This window comes from Maylandia zebra, linkage group LG1 (assembly GCF_041146795.1).
Source record: "Maylandia zebra isolate NMK-2024a linkage group LG1, Mzebra_GT3a, whole genome shotgun sequence".
NCBI classification, from domain to species: Eukaryota; Metazoa; Chordata; class Actinopteri; order Cichliformes; family Cichlidae; genus Maylandia; species Maylandia zebra.
In genome coordinates this window covers 19,853,790-19,871,608 of record NC_135167.1, presented here as the reverse complement: position 1 = coordinate 19,871,608, position 17,819 = coordinate 19,853,790, and the positions used below count along the sequence as shown (strand labels likewise).

The 17,819-nt window shown below is 40.0% G+C and overlaps 2 protein-coding genes, 1 long non-coding RNA gene and 1 other non-coding gene across 8 annotated transcripts in view; all 4 read left to right on the top strand.

Moving 5' to 3' along the window:
* Positions 1 to 1,004: 1,004 nt before the first annotated feature.
* Positions 1,005 to 2,516, top strand: LOC143419983 (uncharacterized). The gene is made up of 2 exons (XR_013100011.1): positions 1,005 to 1,168; positions 1,824 to 2,516. It is a non-coding gene; the product is annotated as an uncharacterized LOC143419983 (long non-coding RNA).
* Positions 2,517 to 5,307: 2,791 nt separating this feature from the next.
* rpl13 (ribosomal protein L13) lies at positions 5,308 to 10,410 on the top strand. The gene is made up of 6 exons (XM_004543126.6): positions 5,308 to 5,436; positions 5,867 to 5,984; positions 6,809 to 6,950; positions 8,858 to 9,031; positions 9,747 to 9,803; positions 10,208 to 10,410. Exons 2-6 carry the CDS (start codon positions 5,881 to 5,883, stop codon positions 10,364 to 10,366), a joined length of 636 nt encoding a protein of 211 aa, XP_004543183.1. The 5' UTR covers positions 5,308 to 5,436; positions 5,867 to 5,880; the 3' UTR covers positions 10,367 to 10,410.
* On the top strand, positions 9,985 to 10,059 carry LOC111501375 (small nucleolar RNA MBII-202). Its single transcript, XR_002721482.1, has one exon. It is a non-coding gene; the product is annotated as a small nucleolar RNA MBII-202 (small nucleolar RNA).
* A 4,655-nt stretch (positions 10,411 to 15,065) lies between the features above and the next one.
* cpne7 (copine VII) overlaps positions 15,066 to 17,819 on the top strand; it is a 36,235-nt gene continuing 33,481 nt past the window's right edge. The window contains exons 1-3 of one of the 5 annotated variants that reach the window (XM_076882916.1): positions 15,066 to 15,311; positions 16,249 to 16,316; positions 16,431 to 16,761. In XM_076882916.1, the coding sequence (XP_076739031.1) occupies positions 16,588 to 16,761 (174 nt within the window). In that variant the 5' untranslated portion in view covers positions 15,066 to 15,311; positions 16,249 to 16,316; positions 16,431 to 16,587. Of the gene's footprint in view, positions 15,319 to 15,443; positions 16,160 to 16,248; positions 16,317 to 16,430; positions 16,762 to 17,819 lie in introns of those variants that run through there. The other 4 variants (XM_004543125.4, XM_076882920.1, XM_076882923.1 and 1 more) reach the window with 4 other exon arrangements.

The following is a 17,819-nucleotide window of genomic DNA, read 5'->3' as shown; positions in this document are numbered from 1 at the left end:
GTTTGGGTTGTTGTATTCAAACTTGGGAAATGAATCATTTCTCGCATTCTTGGCAAGGCAAGTAATCACAGAGGTGTGTATTGTGAACATGTAGGGACCTATTTGCGGGGCAAAAGTGACAGCACACCTTTAGCTGTAATATTTTTTGAAGCTCTTCAGACAGACACATTCAAACCAAATTGCTTCATATGAGCTGCCAGGACAGACTGCAGCTTTTTGTGTGTGTCTATTATAGTTTAAAATACTTTGACCTTTGCCTTCAGGTGATGATAGCCTGAGTTAGTCGAAGCTAGTTAATCAATGATTAATGCCGCAGTGGTTTTAAAATCAATGACTGAACAAAAACATGCACATTCAGGTTGATAATGAGAAGACTGTGATTGGTCTAAATAGGTTGTTTTCAGTTTATTCTTGCAGTGTGTTCACCACCAGTGTCTGTTGCTGACTGTAACAACCATTTTTCATATTCCTCCGTTGGATTGAAAAGGCCGGTTTGACCCTCAGTTGGCTTTTAAAACCTGGGAAAAACAGTTGTGATTGAGTAATGAGAGGAATTCAAAGCAGAAGATGGTAATGTTGTTGGGTTATTTTCTTTATTTAATTAGCTTCATGGACATTAGTGTCATTCTGCTGGTTTTCAAATGACTCCAACACCTTTGTAGGACTGCAGGTGGGGTAGTCCCTGAACATCTTTGTTTCCTCTTACAGAAACCTGTGCCTAATCTATATTATTTTCTACGGTGGCCCCTAGAGACAAAGCACGTACAAACTTCAAAACACTTGCAAACTCCAAAACACATGCAAACTAAAAAACACTTGCAAACTAAAAAGCACATGCAAACTCCAAAACACGTACAAACTCCAAAACGCTTGCAAAATCCAAAACACTTGCAAACTAAAAAACACTTGCAAACTAAAAAACACATGCAAACTCCAAAACACGTGCAAACTCCAAAACACGTACAAACTCCAAAACGCTTGCAAAATCCAAAACGCTTGCAAAATCCAAAACACTTGCAAACTCAAAAACACTTGCAAACTCAAAAACACAACGGAAGTGCTCCAGGACGCTAGGGGCAGTGTTGAGCTTTTGTTACCTAGTAACTACACAAGCCAAGAAAAAAAAAAAACAGTGGAAGCGGAGCGGAGGAAGAGTAAACTTTCAGAAGTAAGTACTGAATATTATGTCACTTATTAATGCGCAAATATTTTTTTAATGAAGAACATTAAACCATTATTGTTGGCCACATGTCGGGAAAGTTGACATTAGCGATGTTTGTACTTTCAGAATTAACTTGGTTTTAAAGCCTTTACTTTAATAAATATATATATAGTCGACCTTAATCTTACAGAGATTGTGATGATTTTGTGGATAATTAAAGTCAGTCATATATCCACAAACACAACAAGCTGAAAGTCAGTGATGCTGCTCGGTTCGCAGTCCTGAATATCACGGCACAAGCAGGATTCACTGCACTGTTAACGTTAGCTATGTTATATTGCTGCCTCTGTTCGGTGGTGTCGAGCCAAACGGACTTTAACGTGTGTTTGAACGAGCTGACGGTTCACTCGTTAAGCTGAAAGAAAGATGCTTTAATCACAGCAGTCACACATGTGTCCACTGTACCATCTGGGAACTCTTCTTGTTTTGTAATAACACAAGCTAAATCCTCCTTCTTTTGTGCTGTTGTGTAGCAGTGTATACACCTGAGACTTTAACCTGTCTGTCTGTCCTGCACTCGCTCTCTTTTTCTTTCTCTCTGATTGTGGAATAAAAGTATGAACATGTGTTTATAAGTTACACTTGTGTTTGAATCCTGCAGCTTATCACACATTTGGTTTCCATGTGTGACAACTGCAAGTGTCCAGAGTGAGGACAGACTGAGGGACCCACTGCTGCACATCATCTGTGAGGCTTTGCATCCCTGATGATCCACCGAACTCAACAGTGTGTGAGGAAGAGGAGGAGGAAGAGCCAGCAGCAGCTGACAGATGGAGAGAATAGACAGACTGTTCCCTGTTTGTGAAGGACTGCTAGAAAAGTTTAACATAACTGTCTGTCCTGAATCAGTCTTATTAGGTAATGTTCAAATAATTTTATCCTCCCAGTGCTTTCAGTGTGGGAGAAAGTACTCAGGGCCTTCAAGTTACACACTATGAAAGGCAGCAACAAGTTTAATATTCATAAACCTAAAGTATGTATCAGCAGCAGAATGGAGCTAAAAATAAATGTTTGTTCCACTTCTATGAAGCTTTGAGTATTTTGGATTAGTAGCACTGCTGTGTTTGTTGCATCATATTGCTGTAATTGTTTATATGCTTTATATATTCTGAGGTAAGTTGATCTATAGTGTTACATCATATTCTATAAGGATGTTATGTGTTTGTAGACTTTCTGCCCAGTTTGACCCATTTAGCAGAAGCCAGCCTGTTTAAGGCTCTGATATCTATTCTGTATGACTGAAAGCAGTTATGACATGGTCTGATTTTCTCACCCAATAAAGGAATATTTCATATATCAGTCTACTCTTCATTCTATCAGAAACAGTTATCACAGCTTGTACGTTTTCTTTTTATAAATATATGTAAGCAATGAGCCAAATTTAGTAATGCCAACATGAAGGAACAACATTTGTCTCTTATATATGATACACCTATATATGCACTGTCAAAGATACTTGTCTTTGAGTGAAGATTTAAGGTGATAAGACATAACTGCAACTTGAATCTGTACTGCTCAGTATTTGACACAGAGTTCATGTTCACTGCTGCAATAGCTAATAATGATTAATATAATAACTATAATATTGGCCATATTATATTTACATTACCAAAGTGATATGACTTTAGTCTCATGAACAACATTAGCTAATTCTTATTTACTAACTAATCTTAAATAACTGTTCAGTACAGAAATGAAGCCCAAAAATCATGTTTTACAGTCCTGTGGTCTCAGCCTCAGATACTTATCAAATCACACAAAGCTCTTGTAGAAACAAACAAACAAATGAACAAAATATATTCTCCTTCATTTCTGTCAAACCAAGTTGTATGACACGTTTCCAGCGGTTAGTATCATGGTTGCTAGGCAACCTGGGAAGCGCGACAGAGACTAGACCGTCCCATACAGACAAACTTGCAGTTTATTTTGCAAATAGAGCTCAACACTGCCCCTAGCGTCCTGGAGCACTTCCGTTGTGTTTTTGAGTTTGCAAGTGTTTTGGAGTTTGTACGTGTTTTGGAGTTTGCATGTGTTTTTGAGTTTGCAAGTGTTTTGGATTTTGCAAGTGTTTTGGAGTTTGTACGTGTTTTGGAGTTTGCATGTGCTTTTTAGTTTGCAAGTGTTTTTTAGTTTGCAAGTGTTTTGGAATTCGCATGTGTTTTGGAGTTTGCAAGTGTTTTGGAGTTTGTACGTGCTTTGTTTCTAGGGGCCACCGTAATTTTTATATATTTACACTGCAAAAAAGGAAAAAGCAAATAAAAAAAATGGTGACTTTTTCCCCCCATGTAAATAAATCACCTTAACCTTTTATAGGACACTCATTCAAATAAAAGGAAACTCAAAATTTCAACCCAAGGGTGTTCTCAGAACATATTACAGCTGTATATTTATTATTATATTTATTAACTGACTGGAACTTTTCATAATTATAACATCCACACCAAAGTGCATTTCTGTCGATGCTCAAGCAACAGCTTCATGGGGAAGCTTATGTATGGTGGCATTCTCCAATAAGATGATACTTTCTTTCAATGACTTAAATTCATTCACTGACTTGAGCATATGTATACACCCAAATACAGGGTGTGCTGTTCTCTGACATGGTGATAGGATAGCTTCTGTAAAAGAGCCAAATAGACAGTTGCAAAATTCAATCAGAACTAAATAAACCACACACTGAATTACTACATTGATTTTAGAATTAATAAGACTCACAGTAAACATATATGCAATTTAAGAGCTTTATAGTAAAAAAATGAACACAATCACATATTACACTATTTTTTTTTTATCTTGAAATTACTACAAGTGGTTTAAGCTTCTCACTGAGTGACTGTATAATGTTATACAAACTCGTGGGAGCTTATATGCTGCTCATTATGACTGTCATACGCTTATACCTAATAATTTATTTTTTAATTAAAAAAATGTTAACTGGATGCATCTGCTGCAGTTCAGCAGTTCTGTCTGAAAATTGATTTACCGACAGAACTGCTGAGTTCCTGAACTTGTACCTCTTTGTTGGATATGCCATATGCACCATGAGGTGCTGATGCAGTTGCCTTTTTTTGAACAGGCCCAGGTTTTAGCATGTTAATGCCTTATTATGCTACATATTACAATGAGGCTTTAGATAAAGTCAAGTACAAGGTCTGTTCTGAAAATAGCAAGATTACAAGGAAAACAGGCTCTTTAACAGCCTTTAATAGCAGGCTGATCGCTTTAATGAGGTAGAATATACCATAAAAGCATCCGACTGAAGATATTTCAACCAAAAAATAAAAATACTAACTGTATTAGAAAATACACTGATGTGAAAAAGCACTTTACCCCTTCCTAATCTCTTCTTGCTTTCTTTTTTAAATTAAGATTTCAGTTATTTTCTGTCAGAAAAACCTGAAGTAGAATGTCCAGCCATCAGTTCCATAACTCATAATTATGGTATATTCTCCTCATTAGCCTGTTATTAAAACACAGTTGTACTAGTTTAAAGATTAAATCTGTGTACATGTGGTTGGACATGAACTAAGGTATAGCCCTGAAAGTTTCGTGGGCACAATACAGTACGTTTTGATTTTTAAAAATATACATTTTTTTTTTTACTGAATTTCTATACTTTGTTATGTTCATATGTTTTGGAAAATTGTTCAATCCTAACATTTTTCACAACTCGGTTCCTGCCATTAGTGATATTTTATGTTATAATTACAAATATAATCGATAGAACAAAGACATTGCTGATCCGTATGTAAGATACTGCAAACAAAAAACTGTTTTTTTGTGCATATTTCACTCAAGTTTCAGATCATTAAATCAAACAAATGTAATATTAGACAAAGATAACCCAAGTGAATACAAAAGGCACCCGTTAAATTATTTCATTTTCAAAGATGAAAAGTGCGATTCTCAAGCTACTAAAGCCTCAAACGACCCATTTCTATCCTTGCACGGTTTGTTAAGTGTCATTTTTCACTATCTGTATAGAAATGAAACTTAATGTTCACCGTGGCCTAGTATTGCTCATCTAAAGACGATATAAATTATTATTCTACACTAGATTACTTGAAGTACCGCTTATGACTGACGTTTCCGTTTCCGTTTTTAAGGGGGTGAATGCTCCTTTACACACTCTTTGATTGGCTGGTTGTTACATATCCCACAATCCACCGCCTTACAACTTCCTTTTTCCTTTCGGCCATTTTCCTCCCTTGTAGGTATGTGAAGTTATCCTCCAAAGATTTTCAAAAATCCGTTTCAATCCTCGATTTTCTGTTTGTATTTGTGAGTTTAGCTTATAGTCTGAAAAAGTGCTTTTTGTCATCTTTTAAATAAGGTGATTATTATCATGATTTTTTGTGTTAAATTGCTAAGTAGCTAATGTTTTTATGGAGATGACCGGTGAAGCGATGGCTGTCAGTAGCTATGTTTAAACACTGTCCTACTAAATAAAGATGAACCTACGTGAATGCCGAAATGGCGATGACAAATGGATTATTACATGTAGTAGTTTGTAAGGACATTATCGGGGCATGAAAGTAGCCGGACCCCTCGTTAATGCTTTAGCTTAGCATCTTAGCACTGTATGAAGCGGAGGTGCGCCGGCATGACGATCCGCTCATGTGTATGTGCCACGCTGTGTTGCAGGGAAGCAGGCAACCATGGCCCCCAGCCGGAATGGAATGATCCTGAACCCTCACTTTCACAAAGACTGGCAGAAAAGAGTGCGCACCTGGTTCAACCAGCCAGCCAGGAAGATCCGCAGGTGAGGACATGGACGTATGCTAACTTGAGCTAGCGTGCCCGTAAATGGTTAGCATCGAATTCGGTTCAAATGGTGGGAATTTTTGGCCCGTAAAGGATAACTAGACCATCCTGTGGAACCAGGATTCATCCCATGTGTACATCAATATAATATTTACATTGACAGACGTTTCTTATACTCTGTAGTTACCGTGTATTATGTGAACGTGCGTGTAACTGTCCCATGAGACATTATTAAACTATTAAATAAAACAAACTGAGAAAGTGGTTGAAGTAACTGTACCTTGTTTGATTTGAGCCACCACTTCAGCTGATCAAGCTGTTGGTCAAGCAGGACAGTCTTTACGATTTTGGCATATCTGTTTACCTGCAAAGTTATACTGAACTAAGCAGATACAGCAAACTTAATGTTTTTTGTTTTGCTTTTTTCTTCTTTTAATTGATATTGATATTTCACTGATTAGGTATAAGACTGAGGTTGGAGCATGACGCTGTAGTCTTAGAGCCGATGTAACTTTCTACTGTGAATCTTAGTAGACCCTACAACTGACTGGAGTCTTTTCTAGCAGTTAATGGTTTATGTGGCGCGTTATGCTATGTATTGTGTCCTGGTGTTTTACATGTGGTGTCAGCCCTAGAAGTGAATGTTATGAGTGTCTTTTTTACTTTCCTATTTGGCAGTCTTTGTTTGGGTCAGTTACTTTTCAGAGGCAAACACATTTGTCCCTCAAGTACATCCTCCTTCGAGGAAGTTGTTCACTGTGAATCCTTACAGATGTCTAAGAAGGTCTTTTGGTTGATCTAAACTTCCGACTTTTTCCTCAGGCGAAAGGCTCGTCAGGCTAAAGCTCGCCGCATTGCTCCTCGCCCTGTCGCTGGACCACTGAGGCCACAGGTTAGGTGTCCCACTATCAGGTACCATACCAAGGTTCGTTCCGGACGTGGCTTCACCCTCGAGGAACTGAAGGTACGATTATAGTTCTCTGTAAATGTTTCATTAGAAGGTAAAGCATATCTTTAATTTCTTTAGACCTAAAACTGTTAAAGTTACATGAAACATTCAGTGCGGCATTAATTAAAATGCACACTTGCACACAAGTGCTGCAGGCAAACTGATGTTTGGCAACTGTTTTGTCTGGTGGAAGTTTATTTCTATATCAAAATGAAGCGCTAGAGGCTAAAAACTTCAGAAGTGATATTTAGAGTTATTGTGGATGGAAACTTGAACAAACTATCAAGTCAAAGAACTGTGGCTGTAGAAGACCTTAATGATCTTGTCAACCTTTACCTTGGCAAAAATATCAGGTTCTCCCTGTATGAAGAAAGTAAATAAGCTTTAATCAGAAACTGCTGCGAGCGCGAGGGCTACTTTTGTTTTATCAAGTTTTAGTGTTTTCATGCATGTGTAACCGTATAAATCAAATCATTTATCTGCCATAAAATTAATCAGGAAGAGAGCTAAACTAAGAGTCTGATCAGCTAAGTAATGAATATCCATGAACTTTTAAGTCATAGCCAGCTGTGCTCTCATCATTGGCCATCGCTAGTAATAGGGCTGCCACGATTTGTCGACTAGTCACGATTACGTCGACTATCAAAATCGTCGACGACTGATTTAATAGTCGACGTGTCGTTTGAAGCTTTGTAAGATCGCAAAAGACGCAGGAATAATAGCAGGATTTAAGAGTGTAATAACGGACTGAAACAGAAGATGGCAGCACTGCATGTACAAGGATTCCAGCTGCCGTTAAACCCCGAAGAAGAAGTAGCTGTGTCCCAGAATTCATAGCGCGGCCCAGCTTAGTTTCCAACAATGGCGGTAGCTAGTTAGTTTTAATATTACTCTTATTATTCTTTCTGGGTCACAAAATAAACGTTTAACATATTTTCAGGCGAGAATGTAGCTGTGTAAACCTCAAATATCTGCTCAGTTTATCAGGACACCACATATTTTCAAAAGCGCTCCGACGTTTTCGGAGACGTCTGTTACCCACTAGCTCGATAGCTAGCCGGGGGCTAGGTCACTAGCGCCGTGAGAACACCGGACTCCCCGCAAATCGTTTTCAAACCCACCGCCGTCTTTCGCGACTCAGGTTAAATATATATGAGTCACTTAGATAAATTAAAAATGTTGTTGTTTGGCTTTTTTTTTTTTTTAGTATTTTATTTGTTCCTGAGTAAATCGGTTTGGCTGAGATTAAAGTTATAGTTTTTACACAGCTGAATAAATGTCAAGCAGACAGCTGATTATCAGAAGTGTGAGATGCTGGAGAATATACCCCGGTGTCCTGTTATATTTTAGATAGCAAGGAGTTTATTAAACTTTACCGAAACAATCTGCAAATTTCATTAAAATTGAATAAACTATCATCTTGTCTTTATTTTTAGTTAGCACCTTAAAAGCTTAAAGCTGTAAGCTAATGATAGTTATATAAGCTGTAGTTTTACGTTTAGTGGATGATGATCTGATTAGTCGACTAATCGCAAAAATAATCGGTGACTAGTCGACTATCAAAATAATCGTTTGTGGCAGCCCTAGCTAGTAAGTGATCTTGTTTTTGCAAGTGACCCTGTATCCCATGGAACTATAAAATGTCTCCAGCAAGCGCGTTAACCATTGATGGCAGACGTGTTCAGGAATGTAACAACCACTTTGTTTTGCATCACAGCAGTTCAGATTATGACAAATCTCTGGACCTGCTGCATTTGCTTGATGAATACGTTGAACGCATTTTCTGAATGCTGAGATTTGTTATTTGAAAAGGAAGCGATTTTATGCTGACAGCTTGACATCAGTGTTTTATCATGTACAGGGCACGTGATCAAAATCAGAATTGTAAACGATCAAGTCCTCCTGTGCTAATGTTCCCGCAGGCGGCTGGCATCCACAAAAAGACGGCCCGCACCATTGGCATCTCAGTGGACCCTCGCCGCCGCAACAGATCCACAGAATCTCTTCAGGCCAATGTGCAGCGCCTGAAGGAGTACCGCTCCAAGCTCATCCTGTTCCCTAGGAAGGCTTCTGCCCCCAAGAAGGGAGACAGCACTGTAAGTTTTCACATGGCACACAAAGATTAGACTTTGGTGTTTCTCCTTGTTATTAATTTACTTTTTGTTTGTTTGGCTCATTTTCCTGAGGGGAAAAAAACAAGTGTTGAAGCATGTGACCAGTAGGAGTTGGCTGTATATAGAAACTGAAAAAGCACAGTTTTGGAAGCCCTCTTTGGTGTGAATGTATCATTTCCTTATTTAAAATTACTTAAAAAATAATTTTAATGTATTAAAAAAATGGCTAAAATAAGACTTGCACATGCCTTTAAAATAAGACGCAGAAGAGATTATAGAGACTACAGCAGTTTTTTATGTGTTAAGGATAATTTGATATTTGAATACCTTTTCGGCTGCTTCCTTTAGACTCCATGGGATTTAAGGTTACCTAGGTAACCTGGGGACACGTCTGCTAATTATGAAATTCCGTTAAGCTTGGAAAATGAAGCGTACTGATGAAATTCAAGGTTTCTGTTAGATCATTATTAAAACATGCCGAATCAGCCGTGCATCAGTATAATAATTCCAGGCTGACTGCTGGAGATGAGCTGCACTCCCACATTCTGCCACCTTTAAATGTGAATATATAAGTACAATTCCCATTGGGGTGATTGAAATCAAACCAGACGGTCTTAATAAGCATTTATTTGATGCCCTAGTGAAAAGTCTTGCTGTCTGTTCCCTTTAAAAATATTTAACTGTTTTGTCATTTCAGGAGGAGGAACTCAAGATGGCCACTCAGCTCACTGGTCCAGTCATGCCCATCAGAACTGTAAGTGACAGCTCCTGCAAGGTTACCCTGTGTATCTGTTTATAGATGAGGATTAAGACGGCTGATGATAATTTGTTTTCACTGACGTTATTGGCCAGTTTTACCTGGACCAGTATTACAGAAGTAATGACTGATAAAAGATGCATTAACCGTCTGAACATTTTGCATTACAGCAGTCAGATGATGACAAATCTCCGGAATCTCTGTATTTCTTTGATGAAACACTTGAACCCTTTTTCTGATGACTGCTGTTCACAAAAATAAAAAATCAGCTAGAAAGCTGAACTGATTTTCACAAAATGTTAAATTCTCAAAATTAGACTCAGGCTTTTGGATTTGGAGAAAACCCTCATTTTGCAGTATTCGGTGTGTGTCTTAACCCTCATTTTGTTTTTCTTCTTTAGGTGCACAAGAAGGAGAAGGCCAGGGTTATCTCCGAGGATGAGAAGAACTTCAAGGCTTTCGCCAGCCTGCGTATGGCTCGCGCTAATGCTCGTCTATTCGGCATTCGTGCCAAGAGAGCCAAAGAGGCTGCTGAGCAGGACGTGGAGAAGAAGAAGTGAAAATAGTCACTATGGAACTTTGCAAAATAAAGTGTTTAAAAAGAGTAAGGTGTGAATGTCATGAATCTCATTTAGATTGACAGATGGCAGTTTTCACGAGCTAATCATAGATAAGCTGGCAAAATTGTATTTCTTCGTCAGGGAGAGAGCCAAGTCGTGCGCTTCTGTCAGCAACATTACACACGAACACCACCAGGTTGCATTTCATAAAACCTGGAGAGGTGCTTGGAGAGCACGAGTGAAGGAAGAACTCGGTAGATAAATGTATTCTAATCAAATATTTAAAAAATGTCAGAACCTTGGAGGATGTCTTCACGGCAGTCCATTTCATAGTATAAAATCAGTTTAAAATAGCTGTTGGGTTACGACTGCTGTCTGATACGTGACAATATGCTGGATCTGAATATATTCCAAGTTTTTGCATTATAATGAGAGGAGAAAGAAACCCAGTTTGGGCACTAAGATTCAAACATCTATGAAAACACGAGTTAATCCAAAAACATGTTGATAGGGTCTTAATCCAGCAGGTGCTTTGGATGGCAGTCAGATATGTGGATACTAAAAACAGCCCACACGGCATTTAATTCACATCTGTGACTTGTGTCAAAGTTCAATTATTTTACTTTTTGTATTACATTTATGAGTCCTGGTCAGCTGCAGAGTAGATTGGTGGGGTTAAAAGTTGAGAGACCAGTCCCCAGTACAACACTGGGACACATCTGTCTGTAGTGCAGCAGCTGTGAACTTGCTCTAAATTTGGTTCAGCGTGTATAACTGACGCATTTACAACAGTAGGGGGCACTGTAGGTACAACATGTAGATCATTGATGCGGACTTCAAATAAATCGAGTAGTTCTAAATTAATATTATCTTTTGTAATGTGTCAAACTTGATAATTTAATACTCTTAATCAGCGTATCAGTAACTCAGGAGTGGGAAATACTCCAGTTAAATCCTTCAGTTTTTTCTTAATGTGGCCCAAAAACAAAACAAAACTCAAGTTTAAAGCAGGGTTTAAGCCAGGAAGATCCTCTGAAAAAACTGATTGCTAAAATATTAAAAGACCTGTATATTATTTACAGCATGGCAATGCAAAGGTGAGTGGATATCAACAAAAGCCCGGAAAGAAGGTCAGGAGAGGTGGACGGTAATAGAAGACAGAAAGAAAGTTGGAAAGTTTTACATTGAACCACTGCAGGAAAACAAAGCTGAATGTTAAGTTCTCGACTTTTATCTGGCAGGCATGAACCAAGACTTATGTAAAGCCCTGCTATTACAGCCGAGGCTCTGCACATTTTGCATTTTGTGTTCTGTGGGTGTTCTGATAAAATGAAATGAATAAATATACAAAACAACACCGGAGCAGAACAACACAAAATCTCGCTGATGGAGTGAGATTTCCTGCCTCCAATGCATTACTCACTACACTGTGAGGAAAGTGTCAAAGATTCTGTATGCTCAGCAAGTCAACGTACACAAGCTGGAAATAAAAAAGCAGGATGTGGGGGACTCCGTGCCCTTGAGTCTCCTTAGAGTGTCTCTGTGGTCCTGCGGTCTGGACGTCCATAAATAATTCAGCTGATGAAGGTAAGTGGACAGTCAGGTTGGTTGGACAGGGGTGATTGATATGGCTGATAGGAGCTCAAATGGATGGTCATGTTAGTCGTATGATCGGGCTTTGCAAAATAACCGATACACAGAGAAAAAAAAGCCTTTAGAAATATTGCTACCCCAACTAAATGGCTTATCTGCCATTTATGTGCAGTCATTTAATCAGGATGGACACATTCAACTATCACCGTGTCTCATTAATGGCCACTGGGATGAATTTCCTGTTTTACAATGCTGCATTAAATGCTTAACAAAATATAGATATTCTTATTGATTTCTGCCGGGAATCTCATTCCCTGCATTTTACCCATCCTGTGGATTAGGATAGAGGGCCCAGCCACCGGGCAGGAGAAGATTGTTAAGTCAATGTACCCCAGATCATAAAAAAGCCGCCCAGAGATGAGTGACTTTGTTTTTAGTTGATGGACAGAAATTCATTTAACAACTTTAACAATCCCTTTAACTCCTTTATTCAGCAAGTAATCACACACTCACTACCTCAGATACACTTTTAAAGAATAAATCCATATCCCTGTCTCACCTTAATCTATAACTGTAGCGTGGAGAGCTGAATGAGCTGAATGTCTTCTTCTTTTTTGCTGCTCAACAAAACATCTCACATTGACTGTTTAACGTCCAATTGCAGTCAGTGAGGCCGGGCATCCGGCAGTGTGAGCTTCTCTATGGTTTACCCTTTGTAAAAGGGGAACTGCAACCTTTTTGACCACAGTGTTAAAACGAGTCAAACATGACGCCTGGAGATTGCAGCTTCCATCACCGGTAAGAAAACTTTAGAATCAATAATGTCTTTGAAACCCTCTAAAAACCTTCCTGTGGACAGAAATACCTTCACTCAGTGGAGCTGCTGGTGGAAAATTTTACACAAATGCACTGAGGGAGCTTGACTAGACTAAAAAAAAAAAATCTGAGTGCACCAGACCATGTGTAGAGATCCTCCTATTTGGGTTATTGTACATGCAATGTGGTCAGCAGCACCAAGGCAAGCACTGAATGTGACTGGGGAGAAGCAGCAGGGGGACTCGGAATAGATAATCCATGTGTAAACGCAGGGAACGTCCTGTGAGGTGCTCAACCGACACAGCAGCAGCAGATGGTCGTTGTTTGGAGCTGTGGCATAACAGGGCTCAGGTGTGTGCCCCAAAGCAGACGCTTAATACCACCTCTGAATACCCATGGAAGAAGAGGCAGTGAGGGTGAAAACTCCAGGAGAGATCTGCCTCTGTCGGAAAGCAGCCAGTGTGCGCGCGTTAAACACTGGCCGCTGATCCAGGCTTCTTTTGTCTGAAGTGCTTCACACGTAAAATCAACTTGAGAGCAATGCGTGTGCATTTTTATTTATTTACTTTGAATGAGTAACATGGTGATCATCTCAGCAGAGTAGTTAATTAGAAGCAGGGAGCCAAATGTTTTACATCTCATGCTGCTGGAATGATTTTATTGACCTGCCCATCTGCTTTGAAAGCCTCTCAAAGCCTCACATCCTCTTGATATAAAGACCAGATTTTAATGCGGCGCAAGTCAAATGAAAGCAAAGAATGTTCCACGTATCCGAAGGACATTTTAGCACCGTGAGGTTTAAAAAGCTTTTGGAATAAAATGTTAAAATGTGAAGCCTACACTTTACTTTTGTCATTCACTTTGCCACAATGACTAACAGCCAGCTGCACAAGTTGCTTTCAGACAGCTCGAACTAAGCTCTTACTTTGAGTTCTTACATTTTCTCTGTTTTCGTCAACTGCTTTGTCTCTCACGGCCTTCAGTGCTGTTTTGCAGAAACTCGAGAGCTGATGTTTTTTTGTCAGCGCCATGTATGAATGTTATGCAATATCTGGAAATACATTCAGGAAAATAATACATTTGTGGGTGGACTGTGAAAAGGTCCAAGCATAGACGCAGTGTAGAAACAATACATTATATAACATACACAGCTGTCAAGTGATTGAAAAACCACTCTGTGAATCAATTCATTGTCATTTTTACTGAAAGCAACTTTACACTTGACTTGGAGCATTTGTGCGTGCGTGGACTCAGCACATATTGTTTATTACTTGTGGGTGCATGTGTGTATTTAGCAAAGGTAGAAAAGTCACCTGTCTTTAGCTGTCTGCAGCTTCCACACGGAGATTTGATTGCGATGTGCTGCTGCTGGATGAGCAGTTCTTTTGAACTTCCTCTTGCAGTTTTATGTATGTCTGTTTAAAACCTGACAATACTACTAAAAGGATAAAATCTCAGTGCAGAATGAATGGTTTCTGTTGAAAGACGGTCCCGTAAATGGGAAACACGCAGAGGAGGATGGCGAAAGGGGCACTATTGTGTTCACTGCTGACTCCAAAATTTTCATTTCATGTACTCTTCCTTGCTACAGCCCATCAGTTCATGCTCTGTCTGAAACATGCTTAAGGCCACCTTCCCTTTCGGTCAGCCCCTGTCCAAACAGAAAAGCAAGAGGATTGGGCTTCTGTTCTGAAAGCCAGATCTGTGTGCCTGAAATGGCCACTTTCAGGATGTCAACCCTCAATAACATCACAGAGCATCAAAGAGTAGAAAGAAAAATAAAACCGGTAATGTGCCCGAAGCCTGAGCTTCAGCTCACAGAGGTCACTTACACATATGCTAACCACATTATTTTTACCACTGCAGTATAGAAAATAAAGAAAAAACACAAATGCTGCATGCAGTTCAGCTTACATAAAGAAGCGTCTTTCCCCCTCTCTTTTGCACATATTTCAGTGCATCCTGCTCTTTCTATCCTCATAATCTTCAGTAAGCAACTTAATCCTGAGCGGGGAGGCTGCTGTAATAACTAGTTGAACATTTGGTCATAAACAGTAGTATTGTGTTGGAAAACAATCTGAATGGCATATCTGTCTAAATCCTGGTCCAAAATCCACAAAGGCAGCAGAGAATTAGCAGATAGAAATGAGCGACACCTTATGGAGGCGGGTTAAACATGAAAATAATGCTATGTCTGTGTTTATAGACAAGAATTTAACTAAATCACTCAAGATCTACGCACGCCTCCACCTCAGGTTTTGAGCTTCCAGATCCCAGCATTTTCCCACAGCCTCTTTTCCCTACCTCTTTCTTTTATGGACTCGATTTCTAACTGAACTCAAAATAATCGAGTCCCAACGAAAAGCCCATCCCTTACATCAGCAGCTGGACTCTCTCCACTCCCCATCCCTACAAGCCGAGCCTACTCCCTCCTCACCAGTCTAAGCCAATGAGTTTCGGCGGAGAAAACAAAAATCAAGCAGTGTGTTATGGGAGCGGATTAAACAAGTGTGCTCAAGAAGAGAAACAGCTTCAGGTAGGAAGTGAGTCTCCCGCTTAACCCGACTGTAAGCGCAGTTTATCGGTTTGGTGAAGTGCCGCTGAGTTTTTGATCAGCTGCAAATAGTCTCGGAAGTGAGTCAGATGAGCCAGCGATACACGAGGCTGTGAAAGTAGACTGTTCGCTTCACGCTTTAACTCGTATTTAACTGTTGCTGTTATTTTGCCCTCCTGAGCCTTGGCCGGTGTTGGGTTTTGAAGCTTGCAGATGAGCGGTGGCGTTTATTCACCGGGATAAAGTGTGAAGTAGCCGTTTAGCCGCCTTCCGTGTAAATTTCACCGGTGGATTGAGCAGAAGTTTGATTCATAACACGCGCGCGGTCGTATTTGGGAGCCTTTGATGCTGGCTCTGTTTTGAGCTTTCTGGAGTTCAGATTCATGCTTTGAGATAACATGTGGTTTCACAACTGGCTGAGAAAGACGCGTACGGGCGCTGTCCTCGGTGCTGAAAGCCAAGCGCCGAGTGCGCTGCACTTCTTCGTTTGAATTATAAGGATGTGACATTTACAGTGATATTAGAGGAAATTACAGCCCCACCTTTAAAGCATTTAGGGGGGTTATTAGTTGTGCGAAACCGCCGTGCTCAAGGACACTTAAGCAGGGCGTACGCTGCCCACATTAAACCCATCAAAGTCCTTTCTTTGACTACTACCTGCTAAACCCATCGCCTTTTTGGATCCATGATTCTTTCCATCTACTTTCACGTATTTGCTTGTTGTTTATTAGGAGGAAATGCACTTTAAATCCTTTAAACGCATCAGCCATCTCATATTCAGTTCTTGAAACAGGATAAAATAGTGAAAATACAGGGAAATCTTGATACAGGTGGGCTCTCTCCCCTTTAAATATTGTAATAAAGCTCGTTAGAATAAGAGGTGGCACTCAGCTTGATCATCTTAAACGAATTTTTGCAGGAATTTGAACTAGACTCCTAAAGGCACAACCCTGCCATCTTCATGCCCTCTCTGTCGCTGTTACCAAGGTGAGATGATAACCCTCAGGAGGGGGGACAGCTCTGACAGGCAGCAATAACAGCTTGAGTTTGCTTTGGTCCCCTGACACTCAGCAAGAATCTCTGTTTTTCTTTTTTTGACAGCTGTACCAAGTCAAAAGGGCTCGTCTCCTGTGAGAGTGCCACGTCTTTACCGAGATCCCTCAACCTATCACTGGATTTTTCCATCCCTCAGAGCTACACCACAGCCTCACCTCGCACTGCTTCGCTGGTTGGCAGATCTCTCTTGCCCTGAGCCAGGATGAATGATGTTCTGGAGGCCACCTCCCCTGCAACCAGCCTCAGCGGTCCAGCTACCTGTGTCACCAAAGTCGAGCTGCGCGTGTCTTGCAAAGCTCTGCTGGACCGAGACACTCTGAATAAGTCTGACCCCTGCGTCATACTCATGGTACAGAACGATGGACAGTGGATAGAGGTGAGACCTCATTTTATTCTTCAGTACTGGCACATATACAGGTGAGCCTCTGGGAGGGAAAAGTGTGACTAATATCTCCTCACTTAGCAGTCCACCTTCATTTATTAATCTCCCTGCCTGAGTCATTATCTGCATTATTTCAAGAATTGAAGTCTTGACTCACACATCTAGAGAGCTGAAATATTCAAATGCAGGCTCTTGAGGTGATTTAAATAACGTGTGTTCTTAATGTTATTAATGTTAATTGCACAGGGAAACACAGAGGAGACTTGCTCTCTTCCCTCCTTGAATCACAAACCTAAGATTAAAGATTGGTCATGTGTGAAATGTTGTAGATTGGGAGTGATATTGCTCTCTCTGTCTCTCTCCAGTCGTCACAAAATCTGTGTAGTCATACATGATCGACCAGGGAGATAAATCTGTTAATGGTTTGGTGAACTTGCAGCTGTTTTATTTTTTTTCCTTTCTTTTTATTTATTTATTTTTTCTTTGCTCTTTTGGAAAAGAGCATGGCTTACACAACAGATGCCTGATTCAGAATTGAAAATGTCAAATGGAGTATACATTTGCAGTCATCACTGTCTGTCTCCACAATTAAAACAACTCGCACACAAATTGTGTTCGCTGCCCTGTCGGATTCACATTATGTGCAGTATAATTCACTTGTCTACATGGGTAAACAGTGGGTTGGTAGTTTGCAGCATGATGAGATGTGTTCCAGCTGAAAATGTTTACTTTCTTGGTTTGGTCCCAAGCTGATCTGAAGTGTAGGCAGCGGCTCTCTCATTTCCCTGTTAATTAAGTCATTTAGTTCATGAGGGAGAGCCAAAAGGCAGGTTTCCGTTAAGTAGAGGATGTGTTAATGTGTGGCAGAGGATATCTAATTATATAGATTTTTTTCCCCTGCAACCCTTCATCTAGAAAAAGCCTCTGTTTTCAGGGAAATGGGAGATGATTAACCCTGACAGATTCCGGCCACATGGGAGTCATTTGTTGGAGGTGCGCACATTAATGTTTGGGCTATATGAATGTGGAAACCTCGAGATGCTATTTTTAGG